This window comes from Bos mutus, chromosome 12 (assembly GCF_027580195.1).
Source record: "Bos mutus isolate GX-2022 chromosome 12, NWIPB_WYAK_1.1, whole genome shotgun sequence".
NCBI classification, from domain to species: domain Eukaryota; kingdom Metazoa; phylum Chordata; class Mammalia; order Artiodactyla; family Bovidae; genus Bos; species Bos mutus.
This window is the reverse complement of record NC_091628.1, coordinates 21661937-21684555: the sequence shown is the minus strand read 5'-3', so window position 1 is coordinate 21684555 and position 22619 is coordinate 21661937. Positions and strand designations below refer to the sequence as shown.

Here is a 22619-nt window from a genome sequence, read left to right as displayed (position 1 = left end):
GAGTTGCATAAGCTGTTTGTATATTTTTGGAGATAAATCCCTTGTTGGTTCCTTTGTTTGCAAATATTTTCTCCCATTTCTGTGAGTTGTCTTTTTGTTTTCTTATGGTCTCCTGTGCTGTGCAAATGCTTTTAAGTTTAATTAGGTCCCATGTGTTTATTTTTGTTTTTATTTTCATCACTCTGGAAGGCAGATTCAAAAAGATATTGCTGCCGTTTGTCAGTGTTCTACCTGTTTTCCTCTGAGTTTTATAGTATCTGGTCTTGCATTTAGATTTTTAATCCATTTTGAGTTTATTTTTGTGTATGGTGTTAGAGAATGTTCTCATTTCATTCTTTTACCTGTAGCTGTCCATTTTCCCCAGCACCACTTATTGAAGAGACTCTCTTTTCTCTATTGTATGTTTTTGTCTCCTTTGTCATAGACTAATGACCACAGGTGTATAGGTTTATCTCTGGACTTTCTGTCCTGTTATGTTAATTCATATTGGTTTCTTTTTTTTTTTTTTTTTTTTTGCCAGTTTTTTTGTTTGATTAGTGTAGCTTTGTAGCCGGAGAAGGCAATGGCAACCCCTCCAGTATTCTCTGGAGAAGGAAATGGCAACCCACTCCAGTATTCTTAACTGGAGAATCCCATGAACAGAGGAGCCTGGTAGGCTGCAGTCCACGGGGTCCCTAAGAGTCGGACACGGCTGAGCGACTTCACTTTCACTTTCACTTAGTTGCAGCATGCGGGATCTTCATTGCCACTCACAGACTCTAGTTGTGACACGCAGGCTCCAGAGCACAGGACTCTGTAGTTGCAGCTCCAGGGCTCAGTTGCCCTGCAGCATGTGGGATCTTAGTTCCCTGACCAGGGATCAAACTCATGTCCCCTGCATTGCAAGGAGGGCTCTTAACCACTGGACCACCAGGGAAGTCCCATGTTAAAAGCTGTTTAATCATTTGCAATTTCAGTACTTGTGACCGGTCTGTTCATATTTTCTACTTCTTCCTGGTTCAGTCTTGGAAGGTTGTACCTTTCTAAGAATTTGTCCATTTCTTCCAGGTTGTCCATTTTGTTGGCATACAGTTGCTTGTAGTAGTCTCTCTCTCTCTCTCTCATGGGCTTCCCTGGTGGCTCAGACGGTAAAAAGAATCCACCTGCAATGTAGGAGACCTGGGTTCGATCCCTGGGTGGGGAAGATCCCCTGGAGGAGGACATGGCAACCCACTCCAGTATTCTTGCCTGGAGAATCCCCATGGACAGAGGAGCCTGGCAGGTACAGTCCCTGGGGTCACAAAGAGTCGGACATGACTGAGTGACTAAGCACAGTAGTCTCTTATGATCCTTTGTATTTCTGTGGTGTTGATTGTAACCTCTCCTTTTTTTATTTCTAACTTTATTGATTTGAGCCCTCTCCCATTTTTTTCTTGATGAGCCTGGCTAAGCTTTTAGTTTCATCGATCTTTTCTATTATTTTCTTCATCTCTTACTGATTTCTGCTCTGGTCTTTGGTTTTTTCCCTTTTACTAATGTTTAGTTTTATCTCTTCTTTTTCTAGTTGTAAGATTAAGGGGTTTTTTTAGATTTTTTTCTTATTTCCTGATGTAAGATTGTATTGCTATAAAATTCCCTCATAGAACTGCTTTTGCTGAGTCCCATAGGTTTTGGATTGTTTTGTTTTCATTGTCATTTGTCTCTCGGAAATTTTTTTTTTAACTTTTAACATTGAAGTATAGTTGCTTTTCACGTAGGTAATTTTTTATTGCCTCCTTGATTTCTTCAATGGTCCATTGGTTGCTTAGTAGCATTGTTTAGTCTCCACATCTTTGATGTTTTGTTGTTGTTGTTTTTTACAGTTTTCTTGTGATTGATTTCTATTCTCATAGCATTGTGGCTGGAAAAGATGTTTGATATGACTTCAATTTTATTAAATTGACCAAGGCTTGATTTGTGGCCCAGCATGTGACCTATTCTGGAGAATGTTCCATGTGCTCTTGAGCAGAATGTACACTGCTCTCTGAGGGAATTGTCTATAAATGCGAGTTAAGTCTGTTTGGTCTTACGTGTCATTTAAGACCTGCGTTTCCTCACTAATTTCCTGTCCTGATGACTGTCCACTGATGGAAGTGGGTTGGTTTATTGTAACTTTAGGATAACTGAATGTGGTAGGTCTGTTAGGCATTTACTTCCAGATGGGACATAAATCATGAGGAGACCTTTCTACCTGGCAGGCTGCCCTGGGAGTTACCTTTGGGGTCTTCTGGAGGTCTGTGAGTTGTTCCAGTTGTCAGTGACAGCCTGTTGCTGGGATTTAACAGGTCAGGGTCAGGGCCAGGTGCTGTGAGCAGCTCAGTTCTTCAGCCCAACTAAACACTGTCCCCACACACACCAGTAGAACATGGCCCCACGGCTTGGAGACTGTCTGCTTTGCTGACGCCCATGAACTCCCAGGAGTCTTCCTGGCAATTTGTTTTGGGTACTTTTCCCCATATTCTTGAACTCTTAGTAGGTTCTAACTTCACAGCCCTGCTGGTGCCTCAGGCTGGTGGTACTAAACCCATGTGAGATGAAGGATGAAGTGAATTCTTCTCTTTCTGTATTTGTGTGCATTCATTCCTCCATCTAGATTTCCAGCTTTGCCATCTGCCCTACAAGCATCGAGCTTGCTGACTCACACTGGCTGCCCTCCTCCTATGGCAACACTATACCACACCCATGCCCCTCTGTGGCTGAGCTCCAGGAGGTCATCAGCTGAGCTGGAAAATCTTTTTGTGATGAGCAACTTTTTGGTTCAAAATTTATCCTGGGTTTTCATCTGTTCAGTTCAGTTTAGTCGCTCAGTCGTGTCTGACTCTGTGACCCCATGGACTGCAGCACACCAGGCCTCCCTGTCCATCACCAATTCCCGGAGTTTACTCAAACTCATGTCCATTGAGTCGGTGATGCCATCCAACCATCTCATCCTCTGTCATCCCCTTCTCCTCCCGCCTTCAATCTTTCCCAGCATCAGGGTCTTTTCCAGTGAGTCAGCTCTTCACATACCCTGGTGGCTCAGACAGTAAGATGTCTGACTACAATGTGGGAGACCCGGGTTCAATCCCCGGGTCGGGAAGATCTCCTGGAGAAGGAAATGGCAAACCACTCCAGTATTCTTGCCTGGAAAATCCCATGGATGGTGGAACCTGGTAGGCTACAGTCCATGGGGTTGCAGAAAGTCGGACACAACTGAGTGACTTCACTTTTTTTTTCTTTCTTTGCATCAGGTGGCCAAAGTATTGGAGTTTTAGCTTCAGCATCAGTCCTTCCAATGAAAATTCAGGACTGATTTCCTTTATGATGGACTGGTTGGATCTCCTTGCAGTCCAAGTTCAGTTCAGTTGCTCAGTCATGTCCAACTCTTTGCAACCCCATAAACTGCAGCACACCAGGCCTCCCTCTCCATCACCAACTCCCGGAGTTCACCCAAACTCATGTCCATTAAGTCGGTGATGCCATCCAACCATCTCATCCTCTGTCGTCCCCTTCTCCTCCTGCCCCCAATCCCTCCCAGCATCAGGGTCTTTTCCAATGAGTCAGCTCTTCGCATGAGGTGGCCAAAGTATTGGAGTTTCAGCCTCAGCATCAGTCCTTCCAATGAATACCTAGGACTCATCTCCTTTAGGATGGACTGGTTGGATCTCCTTGCAGTCCAAGGGACTCTCAAGAATCTTCTCCAACACCACAGTTTAAAAGTATCAATTCTTCTGTGCTCAGCTTTCTTTATAGTCCAACTCTCACATCCATACATGACCACTGGAAAAACCATAGCCTTAACTAGATGGAACTTTGTTGACAAAGTAATGTCTCTGCTTTTGAATATGCTATCTAGGTTGGTCATAACTTTCCTTCCAAGGAGTAAGCATCTTTAATTTCATGGCTGAAATCACCATCTACAGTGATTTTGAAGCCCCCAAAAATAAAGTCAGCCACTGTTTCCCCATCTACTTGCCATGAAGTGATGGGACCAGATGCCATGATCTTTGTTTTCTGAGTGTTGAGCTTAAAGCCAACTTTTTCACTTTCATCAAGAGGGTCTTTAGTTCTTCTTCACTTTCTGCCGTAAGGGTGGTGTCATCTGCATATCTGAGGTTATTGATATTTCTCCCGGAAATCTTGATTCCAGCCTGTGCTTCCTCCAGCCTAGTGTTTTTCATGATGTACTCTGCATAAAAGTTAAATAATCAGGGTGACAATATACAGCCTTGACGTGCTCCATTCCCTATTTGGAACCAGTCTGTTGTTCCATGTCCAGTTCTAACTGTTGCTTCCTGACCTGCATACAGGTTTCTCAAGAGGCTGGTCAGGTGGTCTGGTATTCCCATGTCTTTCAGAATTTTCTGTGATCTACACAGTCAAAGGCTTTGGCATAGTCAATAAAGCAGAAATAGATGTTTTTCTGGAACTCTCTTGCTTTTTCGATGATCCAGAGGATGTTGGTAATTTGATCTCTGGTTCCTCTGCCTTTTCTAAAACCAGCTTGAATATCTGGAAGTTCATGGTTCACGTATTGCTGAAGCCTGGCTTGAAGAATTTTGAGCATTACTTTACTAGTGTGTGAGATGAGTGCAATTGTGCCGTAGTTTGAGCATTCTTTGGCATTGCCTTTCTTTGGGATTAGAATGAAAACTGACCTTTTCCAGTCCTGTGGCCACTGCTGAGTTGATCCCTGTGTCCTGTACAATGTCAAGAACCTCCGACCATAGTTCATCAGGCACTCTATCTATCAGATCTAGTCCCTTCAAGGGACTCTCAAGAGTCTTCTCCAGCACCACAGTTCAAAAGCATTAATTCTTTGGTGCTCAGCTTTCATTACAGTCCAACTCTCACATCCATGCATGACTACTGGAAAAACCATAGCCTTGACTAGATGGACCTTTGTTGGCAAAGTAATGTCTCTGCTTTTTAATAAGCTGTCTAGGTTGGTCATAACTTTTCTTCCAAGGAGCAAGCGTCTTTTAATTTCATGGCTGTAATCACCATCTGCAGTGATTTTGGAGCCCAGAAAAATAAAGTCTGTCACTGTTTCCACTATTTCCCCATCTATTTGCCATGAAGTGATGGGACTGGATGCTGTGATCTTAGTATCATCTGTAGCAGTTACATTACACTTATGGTTGCTCTGGGCTGGATGCAGGGCATATAGGGATGGCCTGGAAAACTAGCTTTATTTAAAGCTCAGCAGCAAACACACTGAAGTATTAGTGGAGTATGTGTTTGGGGTGGTGGGACCTTGGGGAATTTTTTCTTCCATATTTGGTTTCTCTGTGTCACTTTTTGTCTTAGTTCTGACTGCTAAATAAAATACCCTGGACTGGGTGGTTTAAAAACAAACATTTGTTTCTCACGGTTCTGGAGGCTAGAAAGTCTAGGAATGAGGGAGGTGCTGGCTGCTTTGGTGTCCAGCGAGGGCCGTCTCCTGGTTTGCAGAGGGATGCCTGCCTGTCCTGTCACATGGTAGAGAGAACACCAGCCAGCTCTCCAGTCTCTTCCACTAATCACATCAAGACCCCATCTCAAACTAATTACCCCCCCCCAAAGACTCCTCCAGATACTATCACATGGAGTGTGAATGCTTCAACATTGGAATCTGGGGGTGGGGTCCAGGCCATAGCTCTATGACTAATAAAAGAAGCATGGGTTTGCCATCATGGAAACGTGTGTTTGAAACCTAGCATCGCCATTTAGCAGCTGTGTGACTGAGCACATTGGCATCATCTCCTAATCATCATTGTCCCCGGGAGTCAGGGTGCCGCTATCAGCCCCGGGGCGGTGGGCTCCTCAGAGGAAGCCTGGTGGGTGCCTGGTGGGCGCTGAAGGAGCATTCCTCTCCACCTGTGCTCGCTCTGCTTTACCATCCGTGTTGGAGCATGCCCCGTGCCGAGTGAATGAGTCACTGGCCGCCTGTGCTTGTATCCTTCCAGTGATCTGCAGAACGCAGCTGCTGGCTCCTTCGCCTCTGCCTTTGCTGCTCTGGTCCTCTGCCCCACAGAGCTGGTGAAGTGCCGACTGCAGACCATGTACGAGATGGAGACGTCGGGAAAGATAGCCAAAAGCCAGAAGTAAGTGCTGCTGCTGCTGCTAAGTCGCTTCAGTCGTGTCCGATTCTGTGCACCCCCATAGACGGCAGCCCACCAGGCTCCGCCGTCCCTGGGATTCTCTAGGCAAGAACACTGGTGCTGCCCATGTACAAATGTAGGGTCTCCGTTGCCTTGGTGTAATGAATATTTTTAAATTTTACATTATGCTATAATTAAGAGGCAAAACAGTTTATCTACTCGAAACACTCCCCGCTCCAACCCCATGCCCACCAATCCACGAATAATGTTCTGAATGGACAGTCTGGGATGGTTGGACCCACCACCCACCCCAGAATGTAGGCAAAATATTTTTTTTAACAATGATTTATTATTTTTCCTAATAAAAAAATTTTTTTTGTGGGGGTAAGGCTGTGCCATGAGGTGTGTGGGATCTTAGTGCTGCGATCAGGGATCGAACCGGCGGCACTCCCTGCATTGGAAGTGTGGAGTCTTAACCACTGAACCACCAGGGAAGTCCCTGTAGGCAAATATTTCATATCCTAAAAGTGGAGAAGAGGGCTTCTACCTCATTTGGCCCGTGGAGAGCCTAAGGCATGACCTCCATATATACCTGGAAACACACAGCAGCAGCTTTAGAACTGAGGCTGAGCTTTCCTAGGTGCCGATTTGGATTCTGGGATGAATATTTGCTCACTCCCCAGTTTCACATTGGTGCTCATGCTGATCACGCCAGATCCTGGTGGTAACTTCCTTTACCCCTTCCCTAATCCTTCAAGTGCCCCTGGAGAAGGGAATGGCTTCCCACTCCAGTATTCTTCCCTTGAGAATCCCACAGACAGAGGAGCCTGGCAGGCTACAGTCCATGGGGTCACAGAGAGTCAGACATGACCTAGTAACTAAACAACAAGAAGTCCTTTAAGTATACCTACAAAGGGCCCAAATTCTCAAAACGTTCATCAAACCCTTGTAAGCTTAGCAAGTCTTCAGTGATTGAGTTATCCCGTGAATGTATGAATCATATACATTATTATTTATTATTTGAATTAAAAAGCAATTTATTATCCTTATTCATCCCCAAATTTGCTTATTTAACTAACTAAAGGTCTGGTCATGGATATTGCTCAGGTTAACTCAAAAGCCAATAAATAAACTGCTGGGAAAAACTGGTAGATAAACTGACCATTTTCTGAGTCGTCAGTTTCCTTCCAATGAAAACGGGGTTTGTAATAGCACCCTATTTCTTGCAGCCAAGAGATTCATTACAACCTATTTGAATCTATTATTCACAGCCTAGAAGTTCAAAAGTCTTTAATGCTTTTTTTCATTGAAATACAGTATACACACAGTAACAAACACACCCAGAAATCATAGAAAATCTTAAGTGTGCAGTTCCACGAATAGTCACAAATGAACCTTTTTGTCAACTGGTGCCCAGATGAATAGTGCATTAACAGCACCCAGAAAGTTGTCTCTTGAAAGTAGTTTAAAGTATTTTAAAAAAAGTAATTTTAGATCCAAAGGACTCTGGTAGATGGACACCCTGTACAAAAGAAAACATGTTTTAGGTACAGCAGTGCCCAAGCCGGGAATATGGTAGCTGAGGGTTGAGACCTGGATTGGAACTAGGCTAACTGTTGAGTTGAATTACTTTGTGCGTGCATGCATCAGTCACTCAATCATGTCCAACCACTTGCGACCCTATGGACTGTAGCCTGCCAGGCTCCTCTGTCCATGGGATTCTCCAGACAAGAACACTGGAATGGGCTGCCATGCCCTTCTCCAGGGGATCTTCCCCACCCAGGGATCAAACCTGCATCTCCTGTGTTTCCTGCATTGGCAGCCGGGTTCTTTACCTGCTGAGCCATCAGGGAAACCCTGGATTACATTACTTCTTCAATGTAGAAGGAGAGGGCACTGCAGCAGGGACTGGCTACTGGATAATGCCTGGGAAGGCAGATCATCGATAAGAGCAGGTGGCCTTTGTTACCTGGGGCCTGATCCCTCTCTGGTCCAAGCCAGGTCACCTGTTGAGAACACAGTGAGGAGTGAGGGGCTGCCAAGCTGACAGGCTTGGTTTCTGGTGCTATCGGGAACAGGCCTGCCCACCCCCACCCCTGACACCATCAGGAAGAAGAGCCTGCACAGAGTGTGCCATGTTCTGGCTGCCTCAGGCTCTGATCTGCTTCAGGTAAAAAATTCTAACACACCTGCCTCTGTAAGAACTGAATCCTGGGTGCGTCTAGCCTGACATAGTTTGGCTCTTGGAATTTCTTTTGTTCTTGCCTTTAAGTAACATGTAAGGCTCCTTACTCACTTCCCTGGATGGAAGCAAAACAAAACCCCAAACACCTGAACAATCAGTTCACTCAAAATAGATCATCTCAAAAGAAAGGCTGAGGAGATAGAAATCGAGAGCGGTAAGGGGACTGGGCAAGAACAATGCCATTTTATTCTCACTGAGTTTGGACAATCTCATTGTAGTTTCACTTACTCACTATTGAAAAAATGGGTGTAATTAACTCTCTTAGATCTTTGATAATGATTTCTAGAAATGTATGCATTCGTTTTAATAAAATATCTTTACATGGACTAGCTCAAGTGATGAAATAAACTTGTTATAAAATAATTGTATCTGAGAGATTTCCTTCCCACAGAAGCCTTTTAGGGCTGGAACTCTGGTAGCTCTGTTTATAGAACGAGCTGCTTGGTGGTCAGAGCCCCGTCAGGTCTACGGGATGGGTGTGAACGTTGTCCTAACTGTCTGTCATCCTGTGTCTCCACCCAGCACAGTCTGGTCTGTCGTGAAGACTGTCTTTAGGAAGGACGGCCCCTTGGGCTTCTACCATGGACTCTCAAGTACTTTACTTCGAGAAGTACCAGGCTACTTCTTCTTTTTTGGTGGCTATGAACTAAGCCGGTCATTTTTTGCCTCGGGGAGATCGAAAGACGAATTAGGTAAGCCTGTTGGTGAGGACCACAGGTGGGTTTGAAGCGTTGGCTTCCTGGTGGTGGTTCAGTTCAGTTCAGTCGCTTAGTCGTGTCCGACTCTTTGCGACCCCATGAACCACAGCACGCCAGGCCTCCCTGTCCATCACCAACTCCCGGAGTCCACCCAAACCCATGTCCATCAAGTCGGTGATGCCATGCAACCATCTCATCCTCTGTCATCCCCGTCTCCTCCTGCCCTCAATCTTTCCTAGCATCAGGGTCTTTTCAAATGAGTCAGCTCTTCACATCAGGTGGCCAAAGTATCCAGGTGGTGGTGGTTGCTATGGAATCTGTGCACGGCGCCCCCTTGTGACGGGTCCACCTGGCCCTCGGCCCCTCTGGATGCCAGGGAGTAACCGTGGTGGCAGGTGGTAGCTAGCACCTTCCTCCCACCTAGGTAATTTCCTCAAGGCAGGGACTAGAGCAAGACTTCCCAAACTTATTTTACTGGAATACCATTTGTGCATTATCTCCAGGTCCATTTTAAGGAAGATTGCAGACATCATTTTTCCTGGGGGAAATCACCTGTAAAGAATCTCTGAATAAGCTTAAACTTAGTAATAAATCTTGATAGTGTTTTTTTTTTCCCCCAAAGATTTTTTTGGATGTGGACCATTTTTTTTTTTAGTCTGTATTGAATTTGTTACAACATTGCTTGTTTTGTGTTTTGGGTTTTTTTGGCTGTGCAGCCTGTGGGATCTTATCTTTCTGACCAGGGATCAAAGCCATGCCCCTCTGCAACGGGAGGTGAAATCTTAACCACCACACCACCAGGGAAGTCCCCTTGCTAGATAATATTTTGAGAGCAATGAGAAGGATCCTTCCTTCTCGTTTATCCTCATTAGTGGCTTGACCTAACGCTTGGCTCGTGGGTGATTACATTTTTTTTTCTTAAACACCTCCATTCAGTGTTTTGGATCTGTTCTGAGGATCGTCGTGCTCCCAGGCTCAACTGTCATGTTTAATAAGATAACTTTAGATTTTCACAGTAAAGGGAGAATCAGGGCTGTAGGGTATTAATATATTAAAATACTTTAGAGAAAGTTGAAAAAAGATGCAGCCTGTGTTTCCGTGGCCTCTGTTCTTACTCCTCGTGGCAGGGTGTTGCCATGCTGCTGATGCCTGCTGGTTCTGGCGGCGGGTTGGGGGCAGGCCTCTGGAGGACAGGGCAGGAGGGCCACAGTGACCAGCGTAAATCTGACCCTCACTGGAGCTGCCCCTGGTCCTGGCATCATGAGGGATGCCCCCAGGCTGTCACAAGGACCCTGTGTCCTTAGAGAACTGTGCCCCAGAGAACTGTGCTCCGCAGCTTCCGTGTTGGTAACTGCACCCACCTGCCGTCACTGCTGCACTGACCTCTGGAAATGTCACATCACCTGTGCTTTAGACAAAATACCATTTGCGCATTTTCTCCTCTAGGCCCTGTCCCTTTGATGTTAAGTGGTGGATTTGGTGGAATCTGCCTGTGGCTTGCTGTTTACCCAGTGGATTGTATCAAATCTAGGATTCAAGTTCTTTCCATGTCTGGAAAACAGGCGGGATTTATCGGAACCTTTATAAGCATCGTGAAAAATGAAGGTGAGTCTGCCATTGGCCGAACCAGAGGTGCTGTGTACAGAGAGCGGTCATTTCGCTGCTAGTCTTGTTGAGGTTGATCACACGGATAATGGCTCTATTTCCCCCACCTCATAACCTTTTCTAACTGTGTATATAACCCACACTTGTGGATTTGTTTTCAAACCCCTTTCTTTAGGTTCTTTCATTATTCTCAAGAATGTTTAAAGTTCCTGACTTCTAACCTCTAGGCCAGGATTTTTTTTCTGAATAGCGTGGAGGGAATTTTTAAAGTATATACTTTTGTCTAAGAGGACGGATGTTTCGAAGTTAGCACCACTTGTTTTAAGCAATATTATCAGAAGCTGAGCTCTAATGGAATTGCTAAGACATTTCAAACAGTGTGCATCCTTAATGCTAAGACTTCTGGAATGAGAAAGGCACTAAGCCGTTTCGGAAGGTTATTTGCTATCAGGTTTTGGTTATACAGGAGGATAAAGACTTTTTAAAGTAGCGGTTGTGTAAAGTCGATTTTATGCTACTAGTGAGTAAAGACCTGTCCTTCTAGCATTCACTGTGCATCTTAAAACTTGGCACATGCACGTCTCTTGAGAGCGAGCATGGTAAAGATGCAGAAACTGATTTAACCCCAGATAGAGCACAAGACGTCTATTACTAATAGTAACCCCGTTGGTTTTTTTATTTGGCTGCACCAGGTCTCAGTTGCAGCATGTGAGATCCTCAATCTTCATTGCGACATGCAGAATCTTTAGTTGCGGCATGTGGGATCTAGTTCTCTGACCAGGGATCAAACCTGGGCCCCGTGCTAATGGGAGCGAGGAGTCTTAGCCACTAGACCACCAGGAAAGTCCCCAGTAACCCCTTTTCAATTTGCATTACACTTCATAGTTTTACAAAGTACTCACACCTCCTTTATCTGATTGGATCTTCAGAACCGCCTTGGGCAGTACTGACACTAGAAACCTGATACTGGTCAGATTTCTGACCTCATCCACGTTCTTGCTCCTGGCCCACTGCCTCATGGTCCTTGCCCCCACGTGAAGCTGCAGAGCCGCTGCCATCTGTGACTCTGGTTGCCTTCTGTCGGCCCATGTGGCCCCGCTTTGCCACATCCATCTACTAGGAGTTAACAGGCACCGGATTGGTGAATGTTCGCCAGCTTTACTGGGAGACCTGCCCTTGCCCTTGTTTCCACTAGACTGTTTGGTTCCATTAGCCCAGAGAAACCTGCTCCATAACTGTTGGGTTTTAGCTCTATTGTCTGGATTTGTAAGTGTAAAAATATCCATGCTGTGCGGGTTGGTGGGATATCTGCAAGAAGAGGGGGGAAAGATCTCAGTCTTTGATCACCCTTTTGTCTTCTAGGAGTACCGGCCTTATATTCTGGACTGAAACCTACCTTGATTCGCGCGTTCCCTGCCAATGGGGCTCTCTTCTTGGCCTATGAATACAGCAGGAAGTTGATGATGAACCAGTTTGAAGCATACTGAAGTGTTGCAGTGAACCTCGATCCAAGTGCAGGCATTTGAGGACTGCAGTTCATCTCAGGGTTTCAAAGAGTACAAGACCAATGTGGAGTTATTTTGATTTCATGCAAATTACTATTTTTTTTTTTGTCTTCCATTCTTCTACCTTAAACTTTATAGAAGAGCCTCTATTTTATAGCGTATAATTTCTGCCCATAATTGTATTGAAATAGAAAAGTTGCTGCTCTTGTCCATGGTGGGACATGCAGGGTAGGTGGGCTGCTGGTCTGAGATATACCTATTCTGGAGGGCTGAGTAGAACTATATCAAGGGCTTTTGCATAAACCTGTATGTGTCCATGCAGTTTAGATGGTTATGAGTTGTGAGTGAAGCACAGTGTAGTTCCCATGTTTTATCTCAGATCACATCAGAAAAAAAAAAAAAAAACCTGAGGTAACCATGTTTCATGAGGATGGTTATAAATGCGTAATCCATTCTAGATGTAGGGTCTCTTTAAAAAAAAAAAATCTGCGTAGCACGTACACAATACTAAGTGGGTACAGTTTTTAAAACGTTTTCCTGTGGTGCTTGAAAACTTAAGATGTCCTTCTAGATTTTTAAAAAGGAGAAAGTACCCTCATACTGGTGTGGCTTTCACGTTGTCGACTGACGTTTCAGAGGAAGCATGCTGGATTCTCCTAGGATGCTCCTCTGTGGAAACAGTGCCAATCATCTTCCAGGTAGGACCACATTCTGCGCCCTGACATAGGGCTAGGTGTGGCCCAGAGCCTTTGAGAAGCAGCCCAGGGCCGGCTTCTCCTCCCTTCTCTCGCAAGGGACTCCCCTCTGCTGGGCTTGAGCTAGAGGAAGGGGCTGAGGGGACGACGGCGGCGGCCGTGGTGCTCGGTGAAGCTGGTGGCTGACAGCTTCCCTGAGCTGCTTTCTGTCTCTGGGTCCTGGCCTGGGTGGGGTTCCAGGGATTCTATTGGACTCTCTATCCGTTTGGGGCCACGCCCTCCTTTGCCTCCGCCAATCAGAAGCCCTTCCAGGGAGCCGACTGCGGAAGCCCAGAGAGGCCCTCCCTGGCTCTGCATCTGGGAATAGGATGCTCCTGGGCGAAGCGCTCTCCTCTCAAACATTCTTAGGACTTGCCCTCTCCGTAGGGGTGTTAGGTGAGCTGGGCTGAATTTTTGTCTCAGGATCCCTCACTCCTGGTCGGGCTTTTCCAGCATGAGAGCCTTTTGACTTGGGCCTCTGGCCGTCGTGAATTTCAGCGACGTGGTCTCGGCTGTGACTTGATCAATGAAACAAGTCATTTTATTAAACTATGCCGTTTGTCTGCACTACTCACAAACCCTAGTTTTTTGGGTTTCTACAGACGTGGGAGGGTCAGCTATTCTCTGTCCTCTGGTGTAAGGGAGTTGCACCGTCCCGGTCCCAGGACCACCCAGGGCTCTGATAAAAAGGTCTTAATCGGCCTCAGCGGCTGATGTGTTGTTAGTAACAGTCCTCAGCCGTATGTCTGTCCCTGGCGAAACCTCTAGTTTCTGCAAGCTTTTTGTTCTCCCTGAAGCCTCGTGGTGACTCTAGCCACCTGCCAGAAGCCAGGAGGTCAGGAAGGCAGGATGCTCAGCGTTGTGCCCAATGGGTTCGTGTTATGCCTGGTCTTGAAAAGCATTTGCCTTTTCTTGAAAAGCATTTTTCTACCTACCTTTTCTCCATGTTTAAATGGTCAGTAGCTACCGAGTAGTGCTTCATCTAGACAGGCTGGACTGAAGCCAAAATAACAAACGGGACTGGTTCCCCCAGGAAGAGGCTTCCTCCAGAGCCCACTGGCAATACTACTACTGGTGTTGTCCTGCAAAGATGTAACTGAATTTCTTCAACAGAAACCGTCTGAGGCAAGTTAAGAGTGAATGGGAGTAAGGATTGGGAACTTAAGTCAGAATTGTGTTATTGTTTGTTTCATTCTATTCGCTTAACTCATGGTTCAGTATTTAGGTACAATTTGTACCATTTCAGGTGTGTACTCCAGACAAAAATATAGTAGCTTGAAATACTGTGTTTAAAGAAATTCTTGAGTTCTGTCATTAAATTATTTGCCTAATAGGTGACTATATGATTTAAGTGCATACATGCAAAGAACCAACTGTCAGGAATGCTTGAGTCATGTATGGTGATATTTCAAGGTGGTGGTTTTATTGCAATTAGCATTGTTCTTTGTCAACAAAATTCCTGATGTAAAACAACTACTGATAAAAATCCATGTTATCTGTACACTGCAGTGATGAAACTTGGCCCACAAAAGTTACTTTCCCTCCACCAGGCTGTGGATGTGATGTGATTGATTTGCCAGGATGCCATGCTATTTTTTAAAATAAACTTCTCGATACAAGTTTGGGTAGTTCTATTCCAGGTCAGTAAATTCTTTTTGGCCACACTGCGCAGCTCATTGGCTTTTAGTTCCCTGACCAGGGATTGAACATGCGTCCCTTGCATTGGAAGCGTGGAGTCTAAACCACTGGACTGCCAGGGAAGTCCCTCCAGGTCAGTAAATCCTATTCAAGAAAACCAATATTGTTCTGATATTCTATAAATTTCTCAAGTTGTTTAATTATTCGCACTGGATTCTAGAAAAGCAGGCCTGCAGGTGGCTGTGAGCAAGTTCTCTTTATGAGCAAAAGCAGTATTAGGTGACCGCTCATAGTTGCCAGAAATTTTGATGCACTTTGGAGGGTTAGGGAAGAAAAACCCCCAACTGTAATCTCTATTTCAAAACTCAAGATTCTGAAAAATTGGGGTTTCGCAACTTTTGCCAGTATTAAAGCTAGATCTTACTCGCCTCACTTTTTACCTCATCCACCTAAGCCTGCCAGCTGATGTTCTTCCGCAGATGACGGCTGCAGGAATTTCAAAGGAAATAACCTGTCCTGACACATTTCTGTAACCCAAACTACAGGGAATAGTGGAGACATAATGTAGGAGGAATTCGAAAGCCTTTTCCTCCAAGATCGGTTCCTCCAAGGGGGCAGGGCATTGGGGGTAGGGAGAGGGAAGGATGATCGTTTTTCTGGCTGGGCAGCTGCAGTGGCAGCTGGGACCCTTTGTGGGCTGTTTTTTGGGGAAAAGAAGCACCTGCAGGGCCTTCCATGCCACCACGTGGCAGCTCGGAGAGTCTCCTCCCTTCTCTGCTCGGTTGGCACCCACCAGCCCTCCTCTGTAAACTGATGGTCTCGTCTCCCTCAAATACTGACTGGGGCTGCCAGCCTGAGTGGTCAGTGTGCTGTTCCAGCACTGCTTCATCAGAGTGGTCTGCCCCAGCGTCCCAAACCTTATTTGTGGCTCAGATGGTAAAGAATCTGCCTGCAACGTGGGAGACCTGGGTTCCAACCCTGGGTCGGGAAGATCCCCTGGAGGAAGGCATGGCAACCCACTCCAGTATTCCTGCCTAAGAATCCCCATGGACAGAGGAACCTGGCAGGGGTTGCAAAAAGGGGTCGACTTTTTGCATCCATGAGGTCGCAAAAAGTCGGATGTGACTGACAAACATTTTCACGCTTTTAGCAGTGTCAGATTTTTCAGGAATGGGTATTCTGTGTTTTAGCAGAGGCGCAGGTGCTCACGGGTGCTCCCTTTCATCTCCTGATAAATTCAACCGGGGCTAGATTGTTGAGAGCCTTGCCAATAAAAGGAAAATTGCTCAGATAATAAAGTCAACGTAGAACTGCTTTCAAGAACAATTATGGGAGTGAAGGCACTTAGAATAAAATAGCACCTGGTACATTGGAAGGACTGATGCTGAAGCTGAAACTCCAATTCTTTGGCCAACTAATGGGAAGAACTGACTCATTGGAAAAGGCCCTGATGCTGGGAGGGATTGGGGGCAGGAGGAGAAGGGGACGACAGAGGATGAAATGGTTGGATGTCATCACTGGCTCAATGGACATGAGTTTGAGTGAACTCCGGGAGTTGGTGATGAACAGGGAGGCCTGGCGGGCTATGGTTCATGGCGTTGCAAAGAGTCGGACACGACTGAGCAACTGAACTAAAGAGAAAACAGTGATTCCCTGTGGACACAGGGTTAACCTGTGTCTATAATGAAAACTTGACCTTACTTCAAAGTTCTCCAAGCTTGGGTGAAGCTGGTTGGGGACAGGGGTGGTGGATTTTAAAATCTGGATTGCTCTAGGCAAACGTTCCCTTTGACTTCTGTAATGATGGACAAAAGCAGAGGTTACTGAAGATTCTTTTACCCTCCCCCGATGCCCTGTGTATAATTAAAGGAAGCTTGCTGAGCTCTGTGCGGTGGAGTAAAAAAAAAAAAAAAAAAAAGCCCATGTTGGGGGTGGGAGGCTGCTGGTGTGAACATTTTTCTGGGTTTTAAAATTGTTTTTACTGCCATTCTGATCATTGTTAATAGTTTGTAAGTCAAATAGAGGAAAGAAATTACCTTCATTTCTTTCCTCTATTTGACTTACAATTCTTACCTTCTAACATCTGAAGTTACAGATGTAAAACAAAGCAGGGAATAAATACTTGTCCAGAAATATATAAGTAAATGAAACAAACCCACAGTATTAGGGAAAACTGCGGTCTTTAAATCTTATTTTGGTAGGAAAGTTTTATTTGTAAGTTCTTAAAAGTGATAACTAATGTTCTGTGTACTGTTTCAAACTTAATATAGACAAAAACTGTGTGATATATAGTCCTTCCAAAAAAAAATACTGCCATTGACATTCTCCCTTGTATATATTTAATAGATTTCTCAAGAACATATGTACATGTATGTAAATATAAGCATATCAGCAAGGACATAGGTTTAAAAGACATAAATATGTAGCAAGGATTGGGAAGAACATGATTCTAGCCTAGAAGGGGAACTATACTTAATCAGATACCAGGAACAACTTAAATGTCATCAAAATATACCTCGACTGCAAACTGTGGACTGTAAGCTTTCCATGCTTTTATTTTATGGGGATTATCCAATTCACTTCTTGAAAGATAAAGCCTAGAATAGAAAAAAAAATTTTTTTACATTTTATTTTAGGGCTAACAGAAAAGCCATGCTGAGGGGCACCCTTGTTTTAAAGCCTCGCTGGCTACCATCAGTCTCAGTTCCTCTGCATCTAGTTAGCTTTCTAAGCTCAACTCTCTATTAAGAGAGAAAAATATCATAACCTTGAGTAACAACATGCCACTGATTCTTTTAATATTGCCTTTGGAATTAACATCCGTATTTAATAAATTGCTGTGTGACAAGTCAGACTGGATGTGTATTAAAACCCAGGATAAACAAGTGTCTTTTTAAATTATGAAGTGGGCATTTTGGATGAATTAAGTCTTGTAGTACAAAGAGCTTCACCCAGTAGTATGGAAATCTAAATGTTAAATCTTGAGGAACTATATTAAAGTGAGGAGAAAAAGTGATGGAACTTGTTGCCTCTCTAATACAGCTATGGTGTTTTAAAGGAAAAAACTCCCTCAGCAAGAACCGCTTTGCAGAAGTAGCACCAAATGAAGTTCCACCTAGATGTCAATTCTGAGGGATTTTGCTCATGTTATGAGTCAAAGTTTTCCATCTGTAAACATCCAGGGGGGCTTCCCTGGTGGCTCAGTAGTAAAGAATCTGCTGGCCAGTGCAGGAGACTTGGCCAGCCAGGAAATTTAACATTTAGATTTCCTTACTACTGGGTGAAGCTGTTTGTATTTGAGACTTAATTCATCCAAAATACCCACTTCATAATTTAAAAGACACTTCGATCCCTGGGTTGGGAAGATTCCCTGGAGAAGGGAATGGCAACCCACTCCAGTATTCGTGCCTAGAGAATTCCATGGACAGAGGAGCCTGGTGGGTTATACAGTCCATGGGGTTGCAAAAAGTTAGACACAACTGATCACAAGCACATCCAAGGGGAAAAAAATCTGGTAAAGTTCCGTCACATCTAAAGTTCATTCTATCGAAATCCACTAAGTGTGTGTGTGCGTTGTAGGTATATTGTTGCCTTCCTGGAACTTGAGGTGGGACGAGAGGGCATCCACATTTGAAGAAAAGGCTAGAATTGTATGTCAGGAGAACTACCAACTCAGGCCATATATAATCACAACCACTTCTTCAAAATTCCTGTATGATTTTTTGTATATTGTTTTTCCCTGGATGGGATGGGATGGTGATACCAATCTCAAACTTTCAGCACCACAGGACAAGAGAAGTGGGGGACTTCTAGATGTAGGAATGAGGTTCAGATATGATAGAGGTTCTTTGGCATACTCTTCAAATCAATAGATTATCTAATTTATAGTTATTAGAACATTTTTTATGGGAGACTATTCATAATTTTTTTTAAGCTGTCTTCATCAGTACTTACTGTGGATTATAACTTCTGCCCTAAATATAGGAGTGTAAAATAGAAGTGTGTCAGCCAGCTTTTAAACTAGCCGAAGCCTCACTGGGTGATGCCTTACTGTGGTGTAGAATATGGTATCGGTTGGTCATCAGTAAATCAGCATGTACTGGGGACCTGCCATATTTGAGGTGCTAAACAGACTCATATTGAACTTTCATGGGAAGGACTTGTTACCAGTCAAGATCTGGTTACAGGATGTTTTATAACACAGTCCTACGGCATGGGTCTTGAGGATAATGCAACAGTGGGTCTCAAGAATAGCCATATTTTTAAAACAACCAGATCACAATAAATAAGGCAGTGAAAAGAGGGACTCAAAAGAATTTTTGGTTGGTATCTATAAATTGGGTTTGGGTAATTAGCAAAAGACTTGTCAGGGACTTCCCTGGTGGCCCAGTGGTTAAGAACCTGCCTTAAAATGCAGGTTCAATCTCTGGTCAGGGAACTAAGATCCCACATGCCACGGAGCAGTCCCGCAGGTTGGCAACTAAGCCTGTGTGCCACAATTAAGACCCAACACAGCCAAGTAAAATAACTTTAAAATAAAGGCTTGTCATTACCCCTTACATAGTCATTGGAGACTAAGCTGTTTCTACTGGATTATGCCACGGCCATACCTGTTATTTCGTATAAAAGACATATGGAACCAGAAGAAGAATGCACAGTTTTCGTAGTATTTAGGAAGAGCCTAAAAAGACATGGTTTTAAACAACGATTAGTTCTTGGTATCCATGTAACTGTGAAAAATAGTCATTTCAGAGGGATTAAAATTCCTTCCTTTATTCACTTGTATGTTCATCAAATAGTTGTAGTTATTAAAATGCAGCACTTCTAGTCAACATTATATTCAAGTCACCTAGGAGGAGACTTTAAGAGATTACCGTTCCTTTCTCTTGCCTTTTCCAGCAAAATTTTCAAGGAAATGTATTTTCTCTATGATAGATATTTATAAATTTAGACACTGGTATTTTAATCAGGTTTGGATAGCGCTAAACAGAATCTACTAAGGACTATGCCAATTTCTGCCCCAGTGTATCATCCATTTTTACAAAGAACAGCTACATTAGATAATTAACCACTATCGATAATGATGATAGAAATAGCTAAAATTTCCAAAAGGGCTTTCATCTCATGGGCCTGAAAATCACAAAGGCCAGATAAAACCAGCATCCCCACATTAGCGCTTCTGCTTAGAGACCACTGATTAAGAGAACTCAGACTGGCTCCATTACTCGAGGGGAACTTTCCAGGTCACCTGCTTTAACACATTTACCACTTCAAACTTAGTAAGTTCTCCCCAACAGGGAGCAAGCGGGGGATGAAGGAAATAAGCTTTCAATTGAGCAACACAGTTATGTGTTGGCAGTTCTGGTTGATGATGTTATAGGAAAATGAACTAGCAATTGAGGCTTAGAAGTTTACTATGTACAGAATACTGCCATATACAGAATAATCAGACATTTGCTAACTGGTCAACATAATTATACCCTCATGATAATGTACTGACAGTGGCAGACATTATATTTCATAAATATTGGATTAAATATACTATTTTAAATGAATTATACATCAATTACGAGGAAAGTTAAACCTCCCTCCCTTTAAAGTATTTTATAAGTTATGGGGAGAAATGTGTTTCAAAGATACAAAGCAAAAATATGATCACTGCTATGTAGTAAAACATACATTGTTTTTAACATCCTGGTTTTTGTATTTTTTTCTTACTCGAAAATGAACACATGCAAATTGTATAGAATTTAGAAAACAACGAAAAAGGGTTTCCTTACATATTTTCTTATTTTAAAAAATTCTTTATAGTAATCAGACTTGTTTTCTTCCCCTCCCCGACTTGGGGTTGACATTGCCTGTCATCTCGCTTATTGGGAATTATAGTCAAGGAGATCCCAAATCAGAAGCATTCACAAGACTAGATGAGATGAACAGCATAGGTTGTTCTTGATTACTCACCGAAGAAGAGAAAAATTTCACTTTTACCTCATCATACAGAGGTGGGCACTTAGAGAGCAAGATTATTACTCTGTCTGTTTCAGCATCATGAAATATCTGGATGAACACACAGAATTCAGAATTACCAACCTGATAATGAGACAGCAGTGAAGTTCATGTTTGCTTATTGCAGCTTCTAATATTTAATCAAGTACTCTTGGTCTCACAGCTCAGTGACTACATGTATAAATATTAATCTTTAAAGTTGCAATACTGTTGTTTACATTTTTAATAGACCAATGTGGTTGAAGGTTACGGGGCAGCACTGTTGAAAAGTAAAGTATCCAGTTTCCCATTAGACTTCAACTATGTTAACAATACTGCTGAATGTCTATCATCTGATTTTCAAATACTGAGAATACATTAGAAGTTCAATTTTAAAGCTAGTATGCACATTCAAAAAGCAATGCCTAATGGGTCACATTTTACAACAGATGTATTTGCTGATGGGATTATTGGCCTTGTCTGTAGCAGACAGCTGGATGGAAGGACCAAGGATAGGCCAAGTTTCTGGAATGAACGACTTGGACGCTATACTATTTCTTTGTTCCTGATACACCCTTGGGTGAGGGTGGCACCCACAGTGGGAAGAAGGGTCTGTGCTTGGTCCTGTGAAAAAAAAATACAAAAGGAGGCGCAGACTCCGATGATGCTTCCGGGAGTTAAGCATGCAAGGAACAATAGCAGAATGGCAGGCAATCACGTGTCAAGCTGGATGATAAAGACTGAGGGTGCCGTTATGGGCTCAGGGAGGTTAACACGAGGTGAAGAATGAGAGCGCTTCCCTGAGGAGGCAGACGCTGAGCTGGGCACAGAAGGATGTGTGTTGGTGAAGAGGAGCACCGAGGCAGGATCAAGATGGTGGAGGAGGAGGGTGCCCAGCTCACCAGCCCCCACGGACACACCAAAACTACAACTACCTATGGGACGACTCTATGAATGACCTGAAGACTAGCAGGACAACTCTGCTACAACTGAGGATATGAAGAGAAAACCACTCTGAGACAGGATGGCAGAGATGGGTGGTCTTAGAAGACCCGTACACCCGGCTTGACTACTACCCACAAGCGGGAGGGGGCTCACCAACGTGGAAGTTCTCCCTGTGGAAAGGAGGGGTTCGAGCCCCTCTCATCAGGCACCCCAGCTCTGGGGAAGATGAGCCCCCAGAGCATCTGGTTCCAAAGACCAGCAGGGCTTATATCCAGGAGAGCAGGAGGGCAGTGGGAAGTGAAACTCCTGCTCTTCTGACCACAGACATATTAATAAGTCTTCTGCTACCCAGATGTTATTGATCAGAGACGTTTCAATATTCACTTACACGATAAATCACCGGCCACAGGCATTAGTTATCTGCAGAAATCCCCCAGTCGATAACATGTTAAAGGCCATGAGCACAAACTCCCTCACAAGGAGCCCCAGTGCAGAGGCTGTACTTCGAAAGGTGCCCTGGCCAAATGTGAAGTACGTGTATAAGCTGCAGGGTGAGTGCCACAGGGGCAGAAGCTTCCCCTGGAGAACAAAGTGCTGGCAGGCATCGTGTGAAAAATTCCCCCTCCGCCTAGCTGGCCCAGCGTGGCGGGTGCCACTTCAAACGTCTGCCATCTACCTGGCTAGCACCACGCGCACTGCCCCAGTGTTCTCTTGCAGACCCACCCTGCCCCACATGCTCACCCCAGTGGCCAGTCCTCCAAAGCACCTCCCACCCTAAGGGACCACGCTCATCCCATCATGACCATATCTGCAACTGATGTGGCTGGGAGCCAAGCTAGCCGCACTGAGCCCGCCCTGCCCACCAGTGAACCTGCAGCAGCCGTGGCCAGGCCTCATAGGCCAGCGCCATCCACTCGTGTGTCTGCAGCAACAGTGGCGCCACACAACAGATGGGCACATACAGCCCACTAAAAACATCCCTGGCTCTAGTGACGAGCCGGGATTGCTCTTCTGGGTCCCATAGGAAACCTTCTACCTAAGGCCACTTCTTCAAACCCAGATGTCGGTGATCCACCTAACACATAGAAACAAACTCAGAGTCAGGGAAAATGAGGAGATGGGAATGTCCCAAATGAGAGAAGAAGACAAGACCTCAGAAAAAGAACCAACAAAATGGACATAAA

At 44.4% G+C, this 22619-nt stretch overlaps 2 protein-coding genes across 3 annotated transcripts in view; one reads left to right on the top strand and one right to left on the bottom strand.

Annotated features, from left to right (window-relative positions):
- The window catches only part of SLC25A15 (solute carrier family 25 member 15), a 32520-nt gene extending 18034 nt beyond the window's left edge, over positions 1-14486 (top strand). Inside the window, exons 4-7 of one of the 2 annotated variants that reach the window (XM_070380375.1) lie at positions 5946-6083; positions 8848-9017; positions 10470-10628; positions 11991-14486. In XM_070380375.1, the coding sequence (XP_070236476.1) occupies positions 5946-6083; positions 8848-9017; positions 10470-10628; positions 11991-12115 (592 nt within the window). In that variant the 3' untranslated portion in view covers positions 12116-14486. The remainder of the gene's footprint in view (positions 1-5945; positions 6084-8847; positions 9018-10469; positions 10629-11990) is intronic. The other variant, XM_070380376.1, reaches the window with a different exon arrangement.
- Positions 14487-16526: 2040 nt separating this feature from the next.
- Positions 16527-22619, bottom strand: part of LOC102284058 (phosphatidylinositol 3,4,5-trisphosphate 3-phosphatase TPTE2) — a 34493-nt gene continuing 28400 nt past the window's right edge. Inside the window, exons 11-13 of the mRNA XM_070380835.1 lie at positions 20467-20562; positions 19116-19186; positions 16527-17102 (exon numbers count right to left, since the gene is read on the bottom strand). Of these exons, the coding sequence (XP_070236936.1) occupies positions 17000-17102; positions 19116-19186; positions 20467-20562 (270 nt within the window). The 3' untranslated portion in view covers positions 16527-16999. The remainder of the gene's footprint in view (positions 17103-19115; positions 19187-20466; positions 20563-22619) is intronic.